Below are 24,038 nucleotides of genomic sequence, written 5' to 3' on the forward strand. Positions count from 1 at the left end.
TTATATAGCAGTTGTATATACTTTGTCATCATCCAAACCTTTCTCCTTCTCAAATGCTTTGTTGTCAAAAACTTCTTGTCTTTTTTCTTTTTGTTTTTCTTGTAGTATAGCCTTGTTTACAGGCGGTCCTAAAATAATAAAAAGTTAAATATACTTTTAAATTTTCTATTTGCAGTGTACGCTTAGTTTTTACAGTATGTTTACTCCGTTTACAAAAATTCTCAAACACTTATAATAAAACTTTAGATTCACAAGATTTGTCTAAGTTTAATATCAAGTAACTACTAATTAAAAACACTTTACAATTTTTTTTTTCAGCTCTAACTAAGCAGTAAATAAACAGATAAAACATTAAGAGATATCCCTAAACCAAAAGTACCAAAATTCAACAGCAACAAAAATGTCAATCAAATAAAACATTTACGATAAAAAAAGTAAGAGTTATAATGTAAAATTATATACTTTAGTTTTAACTTAGATATTAAAAAAAAAGACTCTTCCAACAAACGCACCTATGTAGCTCAACAGCACGGGTAGGAAGATGAGACCGTGAGCGGTTCCGAGGAGGGTGATAACGAGACACATCCTGAAGAAGAACACTTGGATGAGCTGAGCCGTGGCCCAGTTGAGCACAATGATTCCCGGAAGATTGGTGAGCGCCACTCCCGCAAACACCTGGAATAAAATTATAAGTTCATACTACAGTGAAAATTTAATAAACACCCTTTACCTCAAGTTAAAGACTTTTGTACAACATTAAACCTAGCATACAATGTCTAAGTATTTTTATGACAATCTAAATAATTTATTTTAGTATCATCGTAATTAATCTAGTATTAACTTTGTTCAGTAATGCAGCATTTAACTGTTTCGTTGTTACAATTTTAAAATAACTCTCCTGTTTGTTAACTGTTCGAACACTTTTTATTTACTTATACATTTAGCTCGTAGCAAAAAGTTAAAGAAAATTTTTTTTTACACAAAACTCTAAAAACTAACAGCAGGTCCCATAGTCTTCATGCTGGCAATAACCCTCTCCTTCTTTGTAGGTTGAGTTTGCAAGGAGAAAGTTCTGACCACGTGACTCGTGAACTCCACTGATAAACCTATCGCCTGTTCAAAGAAGAAAAATAAACATAATGACAACATGAAAAGTATTTTGTTGTTTTTAATACTTTTAGATTGGCTAATAAACGATTTATACTTTTATTAGTTATCTTTTTTATTACGAGTCGTGCTACGCATACCATATATATATCGTAATTGAACTTTTTTTTACAACTTTTTATAAAGCATATAATGTTTAGAAATTAAAGTTTCATTTAGAAACTGGAAGTTTTTAATACTTTTCAAAACTTTTTTTTTAGTCAAAAAACTTAAACATTTTAAAAACAACTAAACAAAATAAGCTGACAGCAACGAATGCTATACAAACTTAAAGCTAAAATTTAATTTTGATTTCAATAGAAGAGAAACTTAAAACTAAAATTCCAAACTATCATTTCTAAGAGCTAAAAAACTTAAAAACTGTAAAACCAAGTAAGCAGAATTTCAAAAATTTTTTATAATTACGAAACTGACAGCAACGAGATTGATCAAGGAGACGGGGTTGAGGTCGACGCCCCACATGGAGGAGAAGCCCGCGGTGTCGATGAGGATCATGAGGATGGTTACCAGGGTGATCAGACCCGACTGCAGGTTGAACCCGAGCAGTATGAAGACGAAGGCGAAGGTGGGGATGATGCAGATGCCCAGCTGGAACACCGACACGTCCACCATGGTAAGGTATTGCTCGTAGTACACGTAGTAGAGACTGTTTAAACAAATCAAAGTTTATAATTTTTTTGGAAAGTTTAATATGAAATTATTTATTTGTTTCTGATAGTGATATATATAGGAACTGTTTGAGTTGTGCGTTTTTAGTTTATTGTTTTGCTTAAAGAGAAACACGTTAGTGTTAACCAATTGTTATTTTTTTACATATTTAAAATATTTTATAAAAGTAGAAAACTTAATCGTTGAATTTTTCAGAAGAATAAGATGAACTTTGGGTTAGATTATTTTACAACTTTAGTTAAAGCAGTTTGTGATTTAAAATTTTAAAATAGTTTTTAAGTACGTAATACACAATGCTTAATATATTCAATACAAAACTTACATTTCTAGTTTTTCAAAGTTCAAACAACACCTTCTATGTTTTACGAACAAAACAAACAAGATTAGGTCTAGGCAATTTTAAGAAAACTCAGTGATAAAAAAACATAAAAGTTTAAGAAATGCAAGTTTTTTGCAAATAGACAAAACAGTACGTTTTACAATAAAAATCTCAATAATTTTTTACGTAGTGTAAAATTTATGTTAGAACTAAGCCAAATATAATTTAATAAATCTAAAATAAAACTAACGCATATGGGAACACTTCGAAGTTGTCTTCATCCAAAATGAACTTGGTTTCAGCTTGCCTGTTGAGTTCCTTCAGTGTTCTTGTGATGTTCTCTGCGATTATCCTTCCCATCCTCAAGTTCTCCGTGCAATCGACTGACTTAATGCACACGCTGTGGTAAGACATGAAGTATGAGGCATTCACCTGGAATTAAAAAGTAACATTATTATTAGATTAACTTTGAATTAAAAAAAAAATATACTTTAAACAATAAATCAAAATTTAAACGACTGTGTTCAGATATGAATTCTCACAGGTGTTTTAAGCAAAATAAAACTAAACAAATAAATAAGCATGTCTAAAAGCACAAAACTGTATTATTTTCTAATTGCTAACCTGGTTTTTAGGGTCGTAGAGTCCTGTCGAATTTTCAGTGATTCTCGTGGCATTATCCATGAAGTTGATCGCACCTCCATAAGCCGAATGACCACTGTTAACATAAAGTTGCTTTTCATTTTGATTTACACGAATTTAATACAAAGCTGTCGTTTGTAAAACATGGTTTAATATCATAATTGTTTTGTAAAAACAGAACTTGTTGAACATAAACATATTTAAATTGTCAATACAGCGTTTATTTTAAGTTACATGTCGCAATTTAAAATCTTTACTTTACTATTTCATTGATTTCGCACTTTACAGCTTAAGAAAGTTTATTTATTTACAACGTCTTTTATAAGCATACCGCTCCATTCACAAAAAAAAATACTATCAAAAAATGTCGCTCCTCACCCCTTGTTGCACTTAAGCCCGGGGTTGTCCACCAGGAACCACTCCAGGTACTTGTAGAACTGCATGGGGGTGTACGAGCCCTCCTCCCGCAAGCACTGCAGGCATACGGGCGGCACGGACTGGGTGGACGGGCAGAAGTTCTGGTCCCTGTCCTGTTTGCAGCACGACAGTTGGCCGAACGGTTTCAGCCAATCGGCGTAGTCGTCGTACCAAGAAGCCGCCGGAGTTTCTAATTTCCAACTGAGTTAAAATTGTTTGATTTTTTACAAGAAATTAAAAACTTTCAAGGATAATAAATTGACGATTGATTGACTGGCTGCTTTTAAATCTGCAAGTTTTTGTTGAGTAAACAAAGCAACGAGAAAACTGTTTGAAAATAGCTGTCCGTTAGTTTTTTTTAGACATTTCAGTATTATTATTTTGATCTTTTTATAATCAAATTAAAGCCGTGGTTTGTACAAGTGGAAACCTTAGCTCACAAATTGTACAAGAAGCAAGCTTACTATTCAGGGTTCTTGCTGGCGTAGGATATTTGCTGCACGAGTGAGTAATTATTACAACCGGAAGTGGCGCATATGGCGTTCCCTCCGTCCCTATTTGAAAAATCGTATCCACCTTTGATATAATTAAGTGTATAAATAAAATGATTAACACTTCATTTATAGCTTAAATATATTCTATTTTATAAACAATTTATATTGTTGATGATATATTTTTTTCTAATAAAACTAGTACAGTTTTTTAAGTTTACCCAGGCATCTTAACTATGTTTTTGAACTTGGTGGTTATTTATATCTATTAAGCAAACAAAATTAAAAACAACAGTTGTAGATAAAACTTGGTTTTGACCACTAAAAAAACAAAATGACCCAGCGAGCTTATTTTTAGTTTATTTGTTTAGAAAACAACTTAATTGTAATAAATACATTGTTACTAAGCATAAAATAAAAACAATATTTTTTTTCATTTTACATGTTATTCTGTACAAAAACGAAACTTGTTTTATTAACTTAAGTTTTTTAAACTTACTTTAACTTTTAAACTGTAAAAACTGTTTACGAGTTTACAAAAAAAAAACAGCTAAGTAGTTTAATAAATAAAACTTATTAAACCCTAGCACAAAAGCACACTGATAGTCTGTCTTAGTAATCTTTGTTAATCACTTAATATTTTTTTCTAAACATCAAAATAAATTGAGCAAACCTTTAGTTACAAAGTAAACTGGCACTCCGACGCCAAGGAAAGCTTCCTGGTAGTCAAAGTAGGTGAGTACATACGAATCCAGTGGCACGGAAAGATCCTGGTCCAATCCGATGGTCATGTTTGAAGTCAGCACTATGCACCAGCAGAATATTCCGAAGAAGGCGAGCATCTTTAAAAACGTTAGATTATTTCATGTTATAGTTTATACAGATTTGCTTCGAATGTTTTTTTTTGGTAAAAGCTTTAAAACAAGTACTTAGAGTTTAGTTGTAGTCATATGATAAAATCAAAGAACAATATAAATATAAACAAAACTTACCACAATAATTCTGACAAGGTCGTTCATGAGGAAAGGGGTGTAATACTTTTCAAAGAAGGTATCCAGCATTGGAGGATCCTTCACATAGTCATCGTCACGATCATCATCCATTTTGAAGCAGCACAAACCATCTACTCGGTTTGCCTGCAAATTACTTTGTGATTATAAATTAAATAAAGTAACAATTTAGTTTATGCTTTTAGAAAGTTTTTAAAAGTTTTACAATATTAAGCAGTAAATATAAAATGTCTGAAACATAAGCTCGCTAATGCAATACATCTGAAAAAGTTGTATTAAAACTGAGTATTAAAGCTAAGTACAAGACTTTCGTAATTCATTTTATTATTTAGATATTCTTGTTCAACTTTACTATATGTTTTATTTCTAAAACTATCATCACTTTTTGTAAATGTTAACTTCTTTAAATAAAAGGAAATTAGATGGCTTTTTAAATAAAAATTTTGTAAATAGCTGTAAATAGTAAGACCAACTTATCATAAATTATAAGCACGTATTTTTATTTACCAAACGTAATGCTTATTTACCGAAGTCATGGAATTTCAAATTTAATTTCGACCACAAATCATAGTGCTTTACTACGAGCACTAAAAAAAAAGAAGTATAAATAAGTAGTTTTGGTAACTTTATGTTTTTTTTTGCGGACAACTGATTGTTTTAAAACATCTGTTTTAGTTTAAAAATATAATCTTTAAAGAGTTTAAAATTAGTTGCAAAGTACAGCTTTTATTCAAATAAACATAATTTTAATTGCTACAAACAATACTGTACTTTTTTTTTGCCAGTTTAAAAATGGACAATATAAGTAAAACCACACTAAATTGTTAGATTTAAAGAAAAATCAGATAAACCTAAAAAAATTAATTATTTTGTAAAAACAAATACTTTTTCCAAACTTAAAAAATAGTTAAACTGTTTCTTTCTGAGCCTAACTTAAAAAAATTACTCACTTTATATTACCAAAAATCAAAATATCAAAACTGAAAATCCTTACCTCTTGTCTTTTAGCGTTCAGCGTCAGGAAGGCGAGGAACAATGTGATCTGCAGGAGGAAGTCGAGGAATATTGCGATCGCTGATGCGTACGCGAACTGCTCAACAGCCGGCATCTCCGTCAGCGCTCCGAGGAAGAACACGGTGGTCTCGGTCAACGAGCAGATGAGCATGGAGGGACCGACTTCGCCGAACACGCGACCAACCTGGTCCTCGATAGACTCGCCCTCCTTGCGCGTGTCTCGCTGTGGGGGATTTTATTGTTGAGTGAATGGTAATACTAATTTGATTAAATAAGCAAAAACTAGTATATTAAGGGAAGATTGTTGAAAATAAAAAACAATAACTAAACATGTTGACAAGCTCAAAAGATTCAAAAGTAAATGCTTATCACAGATTTAGCTGGATTATAACTTTAAAGTTTAAAAAGTAAATATTTATCAGAAGCATTTAAGATATTTGTTAGAATTAAGAAAAAAAGTTATCATTTTTAAATTCAATTGACAATTTTTGTTTACCTCAAATAGATTTTTAACAAGCTCATTTGTACAAAAATTTGTTAATCTTAATGCATGTTGAAAATTTTTTTAAAGTTAGTTAATAATTAAACGAACAATATCTCCGTCGTACAATATTGACAGTACAATATCTCCGTCGATGATACATGTCATAGAACGCAAAATGTAAAAAAAAAAAACTAGTACTGACCTCATACTCAAGTGTGAGTATGAACACATTGTCCGCCCCAATGGCCAACACGAGAAACGGGACCACCTCAATAACGATCAGGGACGTGGCGTACTTGGCGTAACCGAGTATTCCGATGCTCGCAAACACAGATGCCAGGATCACCAGGATACCCACGATACCGAGCGTTATTTTTGACTCTATCTGAAAAACAACCGAAAAATTGATAATAAAAATGTAATGTATCTTAAAAGGTTACTTCTATGTATCTTTTACTTTGTGAGTTTTTATCGTTTTACTTGTTTTGAAAACTACTGTTTAATATAAGTTGTTTATGTAATTTTATTTCAATTTGTTTGTTATATGATACTAAAAACAGTTTACTTGTAAGTTGTTTAAGCACACAAGAGTACCAATAAAGTAATGTCAAAAACTCACCGGAATTCGTTTTATAGAGGAGTAGCTGCCCAACGCAAGTGCGATGTACACGAATATGACGAGATAGCTGACTACAAACACCACGATGTCCGATTCGCTCGATCGCACAAGCTCGTCTTCTACCGACCTCTGGTGGATTAAAAATATTTAAGTTGTTGCTTGGTTTAAGTGTTATGTAACACTTGTTGTGAAACTTTTTTGAAAATTCGAATTTTTGAAATTTAAGTATTTCAACACAAACAAAATAAAAATGTTTAAAAACAATTTTTTGAAGGCGAATTTCATTACTTATAAATATTTTATCTATAATAAAATAAAAAGTTTATAGCATAACAGTCAATAAACTATTAAATTAAAAAACATAACATCAACTTAGGATATTTCGATCATAAAGCAACGTTAGCAGAAATTTAAAAGTTCCTTATAAAAAAAAAAAATTAAATTTTACAGACATAAATAGTTTAGAAAAGGCGAACACTTATTTTAAAGGTAAACTAATTGGAACCAGAAACGTTCAATTGATGTAACTTAAGTAAATAAGGTCATAAAAATAAAACTGGTGTCATACTGAGTACAAATTTGTTTTTATTTGCCCATCAAACCACAGTCAGAAGACGTCGATAACATCTAAACTAACAAACTTGTTTGAAGTTTTTACCGCACTTGAAACGTGCTTTGAATATAAGGTAGTAAAACTTGAAGTTGAAAACTAAGTGGAAGTGTTTAATCTTGAGAGCCGTTTAAAATTTTTCGGTTGTTGTTTATATTTCAGAAACAGTTTTGAGGTATGATGTTTGCAAATCGCTTGTTTATTTGCTTTGCAAAAGCAAAAGACATCAAAAGTAATGTTTTTCCATATTTGAAATATGTTGCAACATAAAAAACAAATAAAAATCCAAAACCAAAAATTTTATATGCAGAACATGTAAGATGACTTGTACAAAATTGCGAACATAAAAGCTTCAAAAATATACAAGAAAAATTCACAAATATGTCAAAATATTTTTTATATACCTTTCTTAATATATCAAGATTTCTTGACAAAAATAAACTTTAAACAATATAAGAAACTACTGAAAAAAAAAGTACTGAAAACACTTTATTTGTTTAAAATAAAAAACATAAACTAACTTCAGAAAAATAGGCGAACTCAAAGTACTCAGGATCCCAATCTTTCATAATTTTCAGGAATTCTTTTTCCCAGGCTTCAACTATTTTCGTTTGATATTCGTCCTTCTCAAAATTCAGCACGACATAGTTCAATATCAGCGCTTTTCCCAAGTTGTAGTCATCCTGTGTTAAAATATAAGATTATAAACTTTTGATAAAAAATTTGTTAACTGTTTTAAAAACTTTTTTATAATTAATTTTTTTCGTTTACATAACAATAATATTGAAAATAAACAGTTTTTTAATCTTTTATGTTACCTTATAATTTGTTACAAATTAAGCTGTTTATCTTAAAAAGTGCTTATAGTGACAATTTAAGTCATAAAACATTTTGTCTTACTTTTGCTAACTGATTTATTGTTAACTTAATAGATTTATTATTGAAATTTCCTCATATTTAGTTAGTTTTAGTGCGTCATAAAGTTTTCTGTATTTGTACACTAATCTTCATTAAACATTTTGACAAAAACTTGTCTTTTTCTAAACTTTAATGACTTGTCTAATTTATAAGCGTGCGTCATGTAGTAAGAAGTTATCACAATGAAAATTTTTTCTTAAACTGGTTGTTATCACAAATTTTTTGTCAAACGTTAGCGTATTTACTTAACAATTCATTACAACGTTCAAAACAAATTAAATTTTTACGTGTTGGCAAGCAATTAAAAATCACCGCGAGCTCATCAAAATCAAGTGAATTATTTGTTTGTTTATTAGCTAATTACGAGCAGACATCAAACATGTTTGTCCCTGAAAATAAATCAACTCTCACGCTATGTGTTGCGCAATTTATTGTTTTGGTGCTATTTTCGGAATTTTTTTATACAATATTCTAAGTGAAAGTTTAACTGTCTATGAATGAATTTAAAGCAAAACAATTTTGAAACTTTATTTTAGATTTTTAGTTTGAAAAGCAGCCGTTAGTATACGCCTAATATAAGTTTTATTGTAATATATAAAAAGCATTTTGGAAATGAGTTATGTAAGTTTTAAAAAGATAAAAAGTTATATGATTTTTTGACTCATTAGATAGTTTTACAATTTAATCAACAATGTTTAGGTGAAATTATAATTATTTTTGTATTTATTTTTTTTTTTGTCTTTGATAAAATAAGTAAAATAAACTAGAACTTTGCTTACGTAACAATTTAATAGTTTATCTATTTACAGCTTATAATCAACTAACCCCTTCCTGACCACCAACGGCCAGGTAAGGGAATATTGGACCACCGTAGTCCCCGGTACATGGTTGGTGGAGGGGTGTTGTTTCCTGCAATGTTGCTGGTGCTCTGTTTTAATTGATTTTATTAACAAGTTTACTTGTTAAAATTTTTGACACTTTTATTGGTTTTATACCGATCTAATTGCTAAATAAATACACAAGTATATTTGACTATTTAATGAAGTGCTTCTTTAAGTTTTTTATTAGATATGCTGTGTTAGTTCTATAAACGTAATAAACAATTAATTTCTTAGAAAAAAATTATTTTACCAACTTTTACAACTTTAGTTTATTAAAATACAATTTTTATCTTAACTCTGTGCGGAGCCTGCATAATGCTAAAAAAAGTTCTTTAAGTAAATCTAAAGACAAAAAACTTGTTCATGCTTCTTTGAAGATTCTAAAAACTTCTTGAACACAAAATGAAAATTTTTATAACAACTTTTAACTCAATTTCAAAAAAACTAACTGAACACAGTAGATGAAATGATCGTGATAATCAACGGTGACGTTCTGTCCGGTTATCTTGTTGGTCACGGTGACCTCATAATCGAGGTTCTCCCGGCTGTTCTGCCAGTATCCCATCACCGACGTTATCGTGCAGTTGGTGTTGTCCGGATCCAGTGGTTTGAAGCAAATGTCCTTGAATAAAAAAAAGTTAGAACTACAATGTATTTTTCAAACAAAGCTTTTTCTAAAAAGTATGCTTGAAGTTATCTAAATATTTTCAATTTAAGATCGAGTTATTTTAAATAAAATGCTTAAAAGGCCTCGAAACACTTAGTTAAATTTAATAAGCTGAAATAGAGAAATGAACTTTTTTTCGTTTAGTTAAGTTTTCGTTTTCTCCTTTAGTAGACTAGTATTTAGTATCTATTGTTTAATATTTAAAGTAAGCATAATGTTGCAATTTCTTTCGCATCAAGAGATGCATACGGCAGCCAGTAAATTATTGTTGTTTTATGTATGAAGTTGACCAAAGTAAACAGTACAAAACACAAATCCAACCTGCAACCCGCCCTCCTGAATCGTGCCATCGTCGGCCTCGTACTCGACTCTCATGTACCTCAGCCTGTCGTGCAACTCCAACATTTCCAGTATCACTTCTTTGCGCAGGATGGAGGAAAAGTTGAACTTGATGTCCGAGTAGGAAGTGTACTCGTGGTAACCCGTGTCTTTCTCCGGCTTCAACTTCATAATTACCTGGTGATAAAAATACGTTTATTGAGAATTTTAACTAACATTTTTTACAGAACCTATATGAATAAGTTTGATAAAATTTGAATTAGTACTTATTAATTAACAACAAAAATTATGAGCTCAAAACTTTGTTTATACTAAGTTGGTTTATAATGAAAAAAATTAAAAGATGTATTTTAAGAACTCGATGTCTTTACGTTTAGAGAACACTTGATCTTTTCTTTAAAGACAAAAGATATGAAAATAAGTCGACAGTCTAACTTTATTAAAAATTAACGTAGTCGTACAAAACTTGGAGAATTCTTGCCTCTACCTACCTGTTCTGTGCGGAAGAACTTTCCGAAACTCTGGTCGTAGAAGTCCTTCTCGTTCCTCACTTTGCTGCCCTCCGTGGACCACAGCTCGATGGGGTCGGTGGTCAGTATGACTCTGGGCACGCCGAAGCACAGCCCGACGATCATGCCCACCATCAGCACTATGACTACGTAGGGGTGGTGGGATATCATGCAGCCCCACTTCTCCAAAACGTCCCTGGTGCGATCCTGGGACTTCTTGGCCAGCTTGTCAAAGTAGGACAGCTGGTGATCCTGGACCGGGGGCTGGTCGCAGTCCCTGTCCTGCTTTTCCTCGCCCGAGCTCGTGTAGTTGATGTACTGTTTTCCTGAGTGAATAACAATAAAACTTATACAAGTAGCAGTAATCAGTAAATTTTAGTCACCCAAATTTTTGTAAACACTAAACTTTAACAAAGCTTGTGTGAAAACTTCTTAAAACAAAAAGAACTTGGAACAATTCATTTAATAAATTAAGACAAAGAGATAGTAAAAACCTCAATCATTAGTAAACACTAAAATCTTAATAAAGTTTGTGTGACAACTTAAAAAACAAAAAAACAAACATAAATAATAACAATAAAAAATCAAAACCTTTTCCAGCGCAGCAAATGCAGTAGAGTATGGACGATCCGACGAAGATGGCTCCCAGGACGCAGTACACGATCACCATGATCACCCCCACACCGTCGTGACCGTTAATTTCGAAAGGGGGGTCTTTGGGTTGGATGGGGGGAGGCGCGGGGCAGGCCGGGGTGCAGTCGCTGCAACTGCAGGGCTGGGTGTCGTTGCCCGTTGCCTCGTAACAGTGGTAGAAGTCAGGGTTGAAGGGAATGTAGGGTTCTGGTGCTGTCAAAAGTTTTTGGGATAAAATTAAAATTTTTTTTTGAACAAAAAATTCTGTTTTTTTGTTTGTAGACCAACAAATATATTAACGTGTATATACAAACAACTTTCAACTTTATCTAACAAACTATTCATACAAACTCTTGCTCTTTATTAATGTTAACATAATGCTACTTTACAGAAAAATTTAGCTTTAATTTATGATTTAAAAGCATCTTTATATTTTTTGAAAACAGTAATAGCTTATAATAGTTAATTTTATTAAAGTTATATTTGTATCCTTTTGTTTTAAGTTTGTTTGCTGCCTAATAGTTTTAATTTTTTTATTTAAAAAGCATAGTTTTTTTAACCACTTTTAATTAAGCACAATATATAGATTGTTAGGCTTTTGTTTTTTAACTTTAATTTTAAATAATTTAGAAAATATTCAGGTTTTAATATCTTTATAAAAATTTTTTGTAAACTTAATTTAGTAACTTTGTTTTCAAACTAAATTATTACATAAAAACGATACTAAATAAAAATATAGTATTAAATTTGTTTTATTATGTATTAAAAAAGTTTAAAAACAACTTAATTTAGCTGTTAAATTTAACTTTTTAAGTAGCTAAAAACAAAACGTTTATAGCTTGTTTGTTTACAAACGGATTAATTTATTGGCTTGTTTATTTAACAGGTATGCATTTTTATCAGTGTACACAGTGAACTTTGTAAAAATGAATATTTCAGTACATGGCGACATAAGTTGAAATACAGTATGTACTTGAACTTGTGCAAAATAAAGTAGAAAATATCATTGAAAAATACTTTCGCATATCATTACACAAGTAATATTTAATGTGTTGTATGAAAATAAAATAAAAAACAAAAATAAGAAAGTAAACATTTTAAAAATAGAGTGTGATGTACGTACACTAGGGATTTTTTAGGTTAAACTTTTAGAAATAATTAAAGACCGAATAATTATAAACTTGTTATTCTTACTAACGTTAACTTTGTAATCTTTTATAAAAACTAGTTGCAAATGAGAAATATTTTTGTTTTTTAATATGGGAAAGTATCTTTAATGAACAAAACAAAAATATAAAATAAAACAATTTCCGTTAGTGATTGATATTTCTTTTGAGAAAACGATGTTTGAATACTAACGTAATTAAGTAAACAATAAAACATGTAATTGCTTTTAAAAGACAACGTAAACAGTAAACTATTTTTAAAAGTATATGACGAGTTGACGTTACGTAAATCACTGCTTGTTATTTTACTCTGTTTTAATATATAAGTTACTTTAAACTTTGCAGACTTTGTCTAAAACACGACTTAAACATTATTATCATTTTTTTATTTATTGTACTTTATGCAAACGCTTAAAATGGATGTAAAATTATTATAAATGAAATTTTTCCAACACCCTTTTATAAAAATTGTTCATGTCATAATGCTTTAAGGCATTATTTTGTTACAAATAGTTTATACTAATAATTATCTACGACTTGATTTACCTTCAGCTTCAACATCTGGGTTAGAAGTTTCGTTACCAATCTGGTGGAACTCCATGTCCAATGGGGCCACCCCGTTCCCCGTGGATCCCAGATAATCGAGAAAGTGTTGGGTCGTGCATTGGTCCCCGGTATATCCGTTGCATGACAACGTGATCGCTTTTCCTGCATAGCAACAGTTGTTAGTTGATGTTGCAGTAATTACATTACATAATTAAATATTCAAAAATTTTGCTGAAAGTAACTTCTAAAAGGAGAACGTTTCTTTACACTTATAATATTTTGCATTCCTTGAACATTAGCTGTTTATTTTTTATTATTATATACCTATAATTTGTAATAAAACTGTATTTATTGCGAAGGCTTTTAAAACTTTTAGTAAAGTTTTCTAGTCCTTTATAAGACTTAGCTTAAAAGGACAAAATAAACGTCATAGTTCTTGTAAGAAGATTAAATTCTTCTGCAGATCAACTTAAAAAAAGCTTTAAAACTTTCATTTCTATCAGTTATATAATTTATTGCGATAAAACTTAAAAAACATCATGTTAGCAAAACACCTAACAACAACGTTCTTATACAAATATCAAATTACGTAATATTTTACATATGAAATACAAATAAGTAGTTTCTTTTTTTGCTAAAATGTAAAATTTTTACTTAAAAAAAACATATTTTAACGAAATTTCAATAAATAACTTTAAAACTACTTATGCAGATCAAAATAAAAAAAACTTTGTAGCTATATGAAATCTAAAAAACAATATATTTATTAGAAATAAACAGTTGTAAACACCAATTAACATTATATACACTGTAAACTTTTGTACTACCAAAAAAAAGTTATTGCTGATTTCTAAACCTTGTGTTCTTAAATATTATTTATTTTTAGCAAAACAGAATATATGACAAAATAAGAAATACGTGCAAGCAAAAATTGTACAATCAAGATATAAAGTTGTAACGAACCATAAACCTTTATTCTATTTCATAAATTTTGTAAATAACAAGCTAGTTCAAATTATTAAACGCAATACGCTTGCTTAAATCAATAATTAAATATAAAATTATGCTGCTTTAAAACTTAATGACAACTGAAACGAACCGTTAGTTTGTGGGAAGACAACTTCCTCACACGAGGTTTTCATTCCTTTCGCAAATTCCCGGTCAATGTATATGGTCTGGTCCACCACCCCTGGGTACGGTTCACCGGTTACCGTGTTGTCGACTGTCTCTGTCACGTTGACGAACGAGGACTGGTCCGGAGAACACGTTGTCTGTATGTGAAGATTGGAGTTTGATAAGACTATAATGTAAAAAAATATGTGTAAAAGTATTCAAAAACCATTGCAGAAGTTAGAATTGTTTAGTATGAAGGGAAAACAAAAAAAAAATGTTAAGACTATTAATATCTTCGAAAACCTTGTATGAGAAAATAAACTTTTAAATAAGCTCTACTTTTGAAGCTGGAGAGAATAATAACATTTATTTTAAGTGTCATAAGTGCTAGATGGATAATTCTATGTCATCTGTTGCTATAAATAAAAACTAAAGAATTTTTAATTAGCCTCACAAATGTACTAGAAGATAAAAGCTGTTCATTTATGTTTTTTTAGAATAACTATAAATTTTAGTATTTTCAAACTAACGTAACAGTACAAATTTCTGAAGTTTGCATAGCAACTGGGGCACCTTCCGAACAGCAGTTCGCTAGCAACGATCTGGTCTTCTAGGGATTCCAGCTGGGTTTGTTGGCAACACACCTTGGTGTCCTCGGGGTTGTCAGGGTCGATCAGGTTGGGGCATACCCTTTTCACGTCCTCCAGGTAACCGTCGGGTTTGAACGAAGGGCCGGGGTTGAAGCAGGGCACCTTGGCTGTTCAGAAGTAACTTTTAAATATTTTTTTTTTAATTTTTTGTTTAACAAACAAGCAAAGATGCTTCTACAGTATTTGGTAACGTTATAGTTTATTTTATGTTTTTATTTTGTAAATGTGCTTATATTTTATATATTTTTCTAGAAAACACGTTTGTTGCTTGTAATTGTGCAGTAAAAATTTATTTTTTCTTGAAAAGTAGAAAAAGTTCAGAGTTTGAGCAGTTTTAGTCTAACAAACGAGTTAGTTTACAATAATAACGCATGTTCTCTTTCATTTTAAAATGGGTATCCTTACAAATATACGACTTCCCGTGAGAGACATTGCCAATCAAAAAATCCAAACAATAAAACTTAACTGAAATAAACTAATCGAAATAAACTCTTATAAAAACAAGTAAGTTTCCAAAAGTGTTTTTTACTAAAATCATAGTTTAAAATTGTGTGAGTTTAAAATTTAAGATTTCATTTTAATTAAAATAAAACCTAAACTTTGTAAAGCTGATAATTTTACTTTAGAAATAACTTAGGTGCTGTGTGACTTTTATAAAAACTTATAATAAAATCTCTAAACGTATGTAGAAAGCTGTCATGACTGCAGTAAAGTTAAAAGTACTATTCAAACTATCTTTAAATAGTTTTAATAGCTAAAGGTTAAGCAATATAGTTTAGTTTAGCTTATTGTAACCCTTTTTCTGCAATTTAACAACAAAAAAAAAACTTTTATATTGTTGCTTTTTTTTGTTATAAAAACGTTGATTGTTTATTTTAAATGAAGTACGAATAAAAACTTAATTTAAACAACACGATTAAAAAACCATGTATCAATTATATTGTGTGTTTTATCCTACTAGCAACTAAAACCTCTGTTTTCTCCGTTTTCCAGGTTTGTGTTATACCCACATGATCCCATGTAGGCACAATAACCTTCTTCATGCTTTATTTCGCCACTTCTACATTGCGTCGCCTGTAAACATGTATAAAAAGTTAAGTTTATTAGTCGGTAAAACATAAAATTATAAGTTGATTTATAACCTATCTGTAACATAGAAGTTAAAAAGCTTTTTTTTTCTTAAGTTGTTTTCAATCAACCACTTTAAAAAACAATTTTTTTAAAGATTTTATGTTTGTTAAATAAACTTATAGATATGATGAAAGCGTATTGTTACTTTAAGTAAAAAATAACATAGTCATGAATATTATAATAATTTTGTAAACTCTACGATATATATTTTAGAGGACGTTTTAAGTAGATCTAATTCAAAAAAAAAAACTCTTTAATTCTGTAATAATTTTATTCTTTATAAGTATTATCAGCTGTTTATAAAAAAAAGAATAATACAGAAATTAATAACTTTGTTTATACTGAAACGTTTATTTCATAAATATAGAAATAAAGTTTTTAGTGGTAGTAATTAAAAATAAAAGTAAGAATAAAAACAAGCAACATCTTCTTACGTAACTAACCAAAATTAAAAGTACAATGGTATTGGAAAATATTTTTCTCATTCTTTGAAGCTCTTCCTTTTTATTTTAGAGTTGTTTTAAAACTAGTTCTTACAAATTTTACTAAACCTGTTAATAAATACACAAAGTTTGCTTAAAAATTAAGTTTTAAAACTTTAATAATTATATAAAGTCAGGTATTGCTATGCAAAAAAAAACAACTGTTTAGTAAAAATCACAGGGTTTCTATGGTTGTGTTTTTTTTTCAAGAACACAATTTTTACCTGAAAATATTGTCTTGTCGTGTCAATATCATAAAAACTATTGTTTTACATTATATATATACATAAACACTAATGTTTATCGCTGTATATGCGCGAACTTCTATGTTTACTTAATAATAAGTGCTGGTAAACAAATGTTTAAAGTTACATAAGCTAAATGCGTTTTGTGAAGTTATGAGTCTTTGAAACAAAAATAAGTTTAAAAGTTAACCAAGTTGTAATAGGATAGTTCGTTACTTTTTGATTCCTTTTCGCTTTTAAAGATCAATTGCTAGTAAAACTAAAAAAACACTTCTGCGACAGATATGTTTTGGATGGATTTAGAATCTTTCAAACATTCAAATGCAAGATAAATATTACATTAGTTTAACAAAACCATAAATTGCTTTATTAAAAGCAATTGTTTGAACTAAAAACGATTAACAAAATTCTATAACTATAAAACTACCTATAACGTTTTTACTACTATACTACGTTAAGGTAATTCAAAACTTTTAAAAATATAAATTTATACTATTTCACTTAAGCAATTTCTTTAAAAAAAACTAAATTTATTTTTCTACAAAAACTAAAACGTTTAAAGGGTATTTTAAAAAACAACTTTAATCACAATAATTTAAAAGTTAATATTTTGACAAAAGTTTGTTGTTAAAGTGTTAATCATTAAAGTTGAATATAAAAGTTAATAACTACAACTAGATTTATAAAACTAATAGCTAAACTTATTCAGATTCTTTAAAAGACTTTTGCTACTTGTGTGCAAGAAAATAAAACTCATCAGTAAAATCAAACTCTCTTTATAGTCAAAACAAAAACCGCGCCACATTTTGATATGTTACGCAAAAAACACTCCAATCGATAACAACGCCGTAAAAAATCTACTAAACTGTAAAACAAAGAGCTTACCGGCTTAATACCTATAAAACAAAAAGGCAGTAAAAGTTTTAATAGCAAGTTAAATATGAAGTCGTAAAAGACGCAACATTTTTTGTGTGTGGACTTTGAGCTAATGTTTGCTCAGAAGAGTATGGCGTGATTAGTGTGTACCTATTCGTGTATAGAGAAAATGTGCTTCGTCTAATCCTTGTCATGGTTATTTGGCTGCGTCAGCAAAATTTTTGGGGTCGGTAACACCTTTGTTAGTAGTTTGAATTGCTATTTAAATTTTAAATACTCCTTATAATCGAAGACTCCTTTGTTAAAAAATTAAATTACTCAAAACTTGTTATTAAGTACAAGGTATGACTCTTTTCAGTTCTGTTACTAGGTGTTAATTGTGTAAAGTTTATGTATAAAGCTATAATATATAACTTTATAAATCACAACGGTAGTGGCTTTAAGAGCTTAATATTTAAATATTAAGTTTAAAAAGTTATAACTAAGCTTCGGATTTTTTATTTTTTGCCTTAGGTGACGAAGTTTAAAGTAATCGAAAAATATTGAAATAAATTCGTATTTTCGATTTAAAACATTGTTAAACAGTTTAAAATTGACTAAGACTTAGTAGTGAGATTTTTAAGATAAAATTTCTTAGAAAATTATATACAGCACAGATAGCTTTATTTTAAATTATAATCAATTTTTTTTTTCTAATATATTTTGTTATAACATATAAGGGTAAACCATGTTTTAGTAAAACAAAAGTATTATTTAGTAAGTTAAATTGAATACAAACTATCAACTTAGTACAAAAATATCTAAACATAAAAGGTATTAAGAAAAATAAAATCTCTACTCTACTTCAGTGTTAAAGTGTGTACTTACATGTACAAAATAAAGTGCAGAAGTATCTTAACTGTGAATCAAATTTTTAGTAAGCATAACATTTAAAAAAAATTGTTATAATACTAAACTTTTTTACTTACTTTCTTCATTTCAAGTATTTTTAGATTTGTTGTTTATACTAATCAAAATGATTAAACTTAAAACAAGAATAGTACTTAGTAAGTTTTGTATACACTAGCCTAGTTCAGTGGTCTTCAACGTTTTTTAAAGCTGTGCACACTAAACAATAAAGTGTACAGCTTTCAATTAGATAACACTATTATCTCATATTTTGTGTGTCTTGACACACTTATGACGTGTTAAAAAATGTTAATTAATGTTCTAGTAACTTTTTCTAAAACCAAAAGACAAAATAAGCGGCGTTTGAAAGATAGTTTTTGTGATTTTATTTTTGTGCACATTTAAATAACTTCTATGTACATATTGAAAATGATTGTTTTAGTGGGGTAGGTGTAAAATTTGCACGAGGGGACTAAATTGCACGAAGACACTTTTGCACGAGCAGACAATTTTTCACGGAGATTTTTTTGCACGGGTTGATTTTTTTTTATTAAATTTATTTTTTATTGTATTTTTTGTTTATTAATTTTATTTATTTCTTTTTTTTTCTTTTTTTACTATCACTATTACCCCTAACCCTTACCCTCGGTCGGTAGCTTTTGTTTTTTTAATTAATTTATTTTAATTTTTTCATTTTTCTTGTTCTTTGTAATAATAAATTTTATTAGTTATTTTTATTTTTATCATCACAGGGCGCTAACCCTTACCCTCGGTCAGTAACCTTTTTTTTTGTTTTTTATTAATTCATATTTTAATTTTTGACGCTCCGTGCAAAATTTTAACTCGTGCAAAATTTACCCTTGGTGCAAAATTTTGTCCCCTCGTGCAAATTTGTCTTTGTGTAAAATTGATCCTTGGTGCAATTTTGTCTTCGTGTGATTTAGTCCCCTCGTGTAATTTTTTCTTCATGCAATTTTGACCCGTTCCCATTTTAGTGTGGTCAACTGTGTAAAGCCTTGAGAAAAATTGAAACGTTGTTGTAATTACTAAAAACATTAAAAAGTTAATAAAAAGTTAAGTAAATGCTCATTAATAGCTTATTATATGTATGAGTGTTAGTAGCTTATAAATTATTTACTGTGGAATTTCATTTCAAACAAAATAAGTTATGTCATATTTATTGCAAAAGTTCGTTTATCTTTAAATAAAAGTGAAGTCTATACAACCTAAACTTATTTTTGTTTGCCTTTTAGATATCAAAACTGGAAGGATAAATTTTGTTTTGTATCTCATAGCAGTTCAATTAATTAGCTGTAATATAAAGCTTTCGATTATTCATTTAAGACTCACCACTTTTTGCAACAAACTTAGAGTAATTACGATATCAAATTCGGAAAAATCACCAGTTTTCACTTAATTATGAGGTCTTTCGTAATGTTTAAACAATTTTGTAAATAAAGCTTAATGTTGGATCACGTTACGGTTATACTAACTCACCTCAATGTATCGTCAGCGTTTTTGAAAATTGTAGGTCAACGACATTAATGAGCATTGTATAATTTCATTACACACACCATTGTATTTTTAACTATACAAACGAAGTTTTTACAGTTTTAGATTCTGTAACATATTTGTCAAAGTTTTCTCTAAACCTATTGAATTATGTAGTGTTTTTCTTGTTATTCAATTGTAATTTGATTTAAAGCGTTATTGTAGTTTATTACTTTAGTTTTCTCAATATAAAATAGTAAGTTTTAAAGTTTATAAAGTAAAATGCCGTAAAAAGGTAGAATTTGTATATTTTCTTTTCAATAACAATCGTAAGTGAAAAAATTGTAAACTTATTTGACCCGCTTCACCTAATGATATGTTAATATTTTTTAATACATATAATGCTTTTTTTTCAACAGTATTAACTATTTGACTCTTTATATGTTTTATTTTCTTTGCAAGGATATTTTTTTCTAATAGCTATTTATAAACTTAATCATAGTTTTAATTCAATATTGATCCAGTATAAGCCTACAAAAACTGTTTAAGCTTAGTGAAATAATAATTGAAGAAGCTTTTTTGATTTTTACGAGCTTTTAAAAATCGAACTGTAAATACATGAAGTCAAATAAAAAAGTGTATTTATCATCTAAATTAATTACACATCAAAGTACTACTAGGCTACTAAATATGGTTTTACTGTATGATTTGTGTTGTTTATGTTTTTATAAGACTATATGTTATGCTTTTATTGGGTTATTATGCGTAATAAAGGTATAACTAATAAAAACAAAATTGATTTGACGTTCAGAGCTTTATTTTTTGTAAAGAAAAAATTTTCATTATTTAAGAATAAATAAATTACTTTAGACTAACTTTAAACTAACTTAAGCTTTAAAATGATGCTGTAATTGTGATTAAGTCGTGTTGCTAATTTCATGACTAATTGTTAGAGTTTGATTGTTAAATTTATTTTTAATTAAACATGCAGCCCACAAAACACTTTGTTTATATACTTTGACTATGTTTTTATATTTAATTTTCACAACCTGTTGACTACTGATAAACTTGTTTTGTTGTTGAAAACCGTTTAACGGTTGATTAAAAGTTGCAAATCTTTGTTGCTTTCAATAACGTTTTGTTCTGTGAAGAATAGTTCTTTATTAAGAACTTTACAACAAAAGGTTTTAGCACAAAAGCTACCATAATTATTATTGACAGTTGCAACGAAAAAATTGTTTTCGTTAAATTTACCATAAGCCCTTATGCGTAAAATTTAATAAAACTAACAAATATCACTATGTTTATACTTGTAAATTAAACAAGTTTTTTATGTACTAGTTTTGAAATATGCGCAAACATAGTATTTAAAAACTTTCTTACAAACATTTAACCTACAAAAGATTTATACATTATTTAATTTAACAAAAGAGATTTCAAAGTTTATGCTTATAGAAAATACTTAGGTTTAATTGAAGTTAAAACCTAAGTTTATATTTAATCGAATTGTTCCGTCGAAAACTAGTTTTTGTCTTAAAAATGTATAATTAATATGTTAAATTGTCTAATAAACAAAAGTAATGTTTTAAACAGGCTTAAACTACAAAGTAGAATTAAAGTGGTAAATAAACATGTTTATAAAAAAAACAAAAAAAAAACTTAAATATGTGATGTTGGTTGTTATAATTATTAACAAAAATTATAAAACTTTTTTTCCGAATTAAGATTATAAAAATTTTCTAAATAAACAATTACTTTGTTTTGAAAACTGACTATTTCTTATTTAATTTTGTAAGCTTACTTGTTATAAAAAAAAAGTTTATTTTTATATTAACGATAACTTTAAAAGTACTCAATTTAATAAAGACTAACGACGGTTCTAATATGCTAGAATTAGCAATTACTCAATTCAGCGTAGTTTTTATAGAAAAACCGAACGTACCTTCTTAAAAATCGTAAACTTTAAACAATGACCAATTCAAGCTTAAAATTTTTAGTTCTTATGTTTTGTTTACAGGTTAGACTTTATATGACTAAATACCAATGTACGGGTGGCTTGGCGTTTAGCCAACAGATCCTTCGCTCTACTGAGCACAAAAGATAGCTTTTTTTTCAAGAAAGTGTTCAACGTTTAAAAAAGCCTACTGTTATCTAATATGAAAGTTCATTATCGTAAATAGTTAAATAGCGATGAAACCAATGCAAGTTGGATAAATCAAATTCAAATATCCGTTTTAAACAGGCATATTTTCAAGTGGTTTTTACTGTATTCTTACACTATACTTTATCTATTTTATACTATTTGTACAAATTAGTTATGTTGTTTTGAGGTTAAAATATCTAATGAAATATTATTTTATTTAAAAATTACTTGTAAAAATCAACCTTACCTATCCAAAAACTATTTTATATATAATTTAAACATTAAGATAAAATGATTATTGCTTAATAAAACTTATAATAGTGATCTAAAAGTTCTAAACTAGTACTTTTATAATTTTTGTACATTAAACGTAAAATAAAATTACACGATTTTAGAATAACTTTAATAAAAGCATAAATTAAATTTTTTTTTAAATTAATTTCCTTACACAAAGGGAGATTTTAACATATATCAACTTATTAATTGTTTCTATTTTATATATAAACTAATAAAAAGTAGCATTTACTTACTTATAGTATAATAATAAATTGTATATTGAAAAGAATTTAGACTTTTAGATATAAAAATGATTAAAACTGGTAAACGAATATACTTTTTCTCTTAAAACAAAAAAGAAACTATTTAAACGTAATAAAACAAATTTATAAAAATTTAAACGTAATAACTAGAACTCATTTTTAGTATTTATAAGTGATAGTTTTAAAAGTTTCAAATAAATGTTTTCAATAATTAGTCTTTCAGTTAAAATAAACACGAAAAACCGTTTAAACGTCCTTAGTAGAACCCTTTTGTATATATTTAAGATCAGTAATTGGACGAGGCATGGCTTTATAGGCAATTTAAGTAGAGAATAAATGTACTTTTAACGTTTAACAGACACGAAAACAAAGTTATTGTATCCAAAATTCTAAAATGTTGTTTTAGTACATAAATTAGACAGACAGTTTTAATATTAAGTTTACAGTTTTATAAAAAATTTTAATAAATATACTTTTTAGTAACAAAAAACATAAAAACGCTTATAAAACTCTTATGTAGAAGTTTTTAGCACAAAAGTTACAAAAAAAAAAAAAAAGTAGTTTAAGCAGGTATAGTAAATAAACTTAAAATAAATAAACTTTTTAACAGAAACAAAAACACAATTAAAGCGTCCTTAAAGTTATCTTAATCAAAGTTTACTGAAAAAAAAATCAATTATTGTACTTAACAAAGAAAATAAAATTTCATAAAAATTTCTATCTATAGGCTACAATCCTTATTGACAAAAAATTTTACAATTCAGATAGTTCAATAATCCGTTCGGCAATTAAACTTTATAACAGTTTGTATAGGTAATATAATTTTCTATTACAATAAACAATTTGGATTGGTTTGGTAAGCAGTTATAAAAAAGATAATCTTACAAAGTACAAACTTTTTGGTAAAAAAGAATACAAAAAAACTTTTAAAACGTCCTAAGTAGAGGTTTTTATCACATAAATTAGAAAACTAGTTAAAAAATGTAAGTTGAGCATGTTTTATAAAAAAAATTACAATAAATGAACTTTTAGGCTTAAACAACCACAAAAGAACCTTTTAAAGTTGTTGTAAACAAATTATTTTAAAAATAAATAAGTTTGTATCTTATGTTTGTTTTATAAATTATTAATTTTTTTTGTTTTTTTTTTGTTATATTTGCAAAATAGACATAAACTTAATAGGTTTAGCATATATTTCTTGAACTTACATCTAAGAATATAATTGCAGAGCAGAAATTTGTGAAAAACTTCCAAAGTTATAAGAGTTATAGAAGCTAAATTTGACGAAGTCTGCAAGCCCCGACAGCCGAGCGGTTAAGGCGCATGGCTGTGGAACAGCATAATCTGACCTGTGTGGGTTCAAAACCCAGCGGGGTCAT

At 28.5% G+C, this 24,038-nt stretch overlaps 1 protein-coding gene across 1 annotated transcript; it reads right to left on the reverse strand.

Moving 5' to 3' along the window:
• Positions 1-24,038, reverse strand: LOC145839009 (NPC1-like intracellular cholesterol transporter 1). The gene is made up of 24 exons (XM_082946622.1): positions 24,009-24,038; positions 15,836-15,938; positions 14,745-14,971; positions 14,201-14,372; positions 13,102-13,263; positions 11,348-11,602; positions 10,739-11,082; positions 10,230-10,424; positions 9,691-9,863; positions 9,186-9,288; positions 7,964-8,125; positions 6,833-6,961; positions 6,416-6,598; positions 5,710-5,952; positions 4,698-4,841; positions 4,379-4,547; positions 3,679-3,790; positions 3,176-3,415; positions 2,780-2,873; positions 2,406-2,587; positions 1,582-1,813; positions 1,000-1,113; positions 513-675; positions 1-128 (listed from the first exon to the last, which is right to left on the reverse strand). The coding sequence occupies exons 1-24, from the start codon at positions 24,036-24,038 to the stop codon at positions 1-3; spliced, it is 4,059 nt and encodes a 1,352-aa protein (XP_082802748.1).

The sequence above is a fragment of the Thalia democratica genome, chromosome 6 (assembly GCF_965202585.1).
Source record: "Thalia democratica chromosome 6, ktThaDemo2.hap1.1, whole genome shotgun sequence".
Lineage (NCBI taxonomy): Eukaryota > Metazoa > Chordata > Thaliacea > Salpida > Salpidae > Thalia > Thalia democratica.

What these genes read in the sequence shown, in the direction of transcription:
- LOC145839009 (XM_082946622.1), bottom strand. Translation starts at nt 24,038, where the DNA reads ATGACCCCGCTGGGTTTTGAACCCACACAG. An exon ending in TACTCACACTTGAGTATGAG is followed by an intron (nt 5,953 to 6,415) that starts GTCAGTACTAGT and finishes AATCCCCCACAG; the next exon opens with CGAGACACGCGCAAGGAGGG. An exon ending in CCTTGATCAATCTCGTTGCT is followed by an intron (nt 1,114 to 1,581) that starts GTCAGTTTCGTA and finishes TTCTTTGAACAG; the next exon opens with GCGATAGGTTTATCAGTGGA.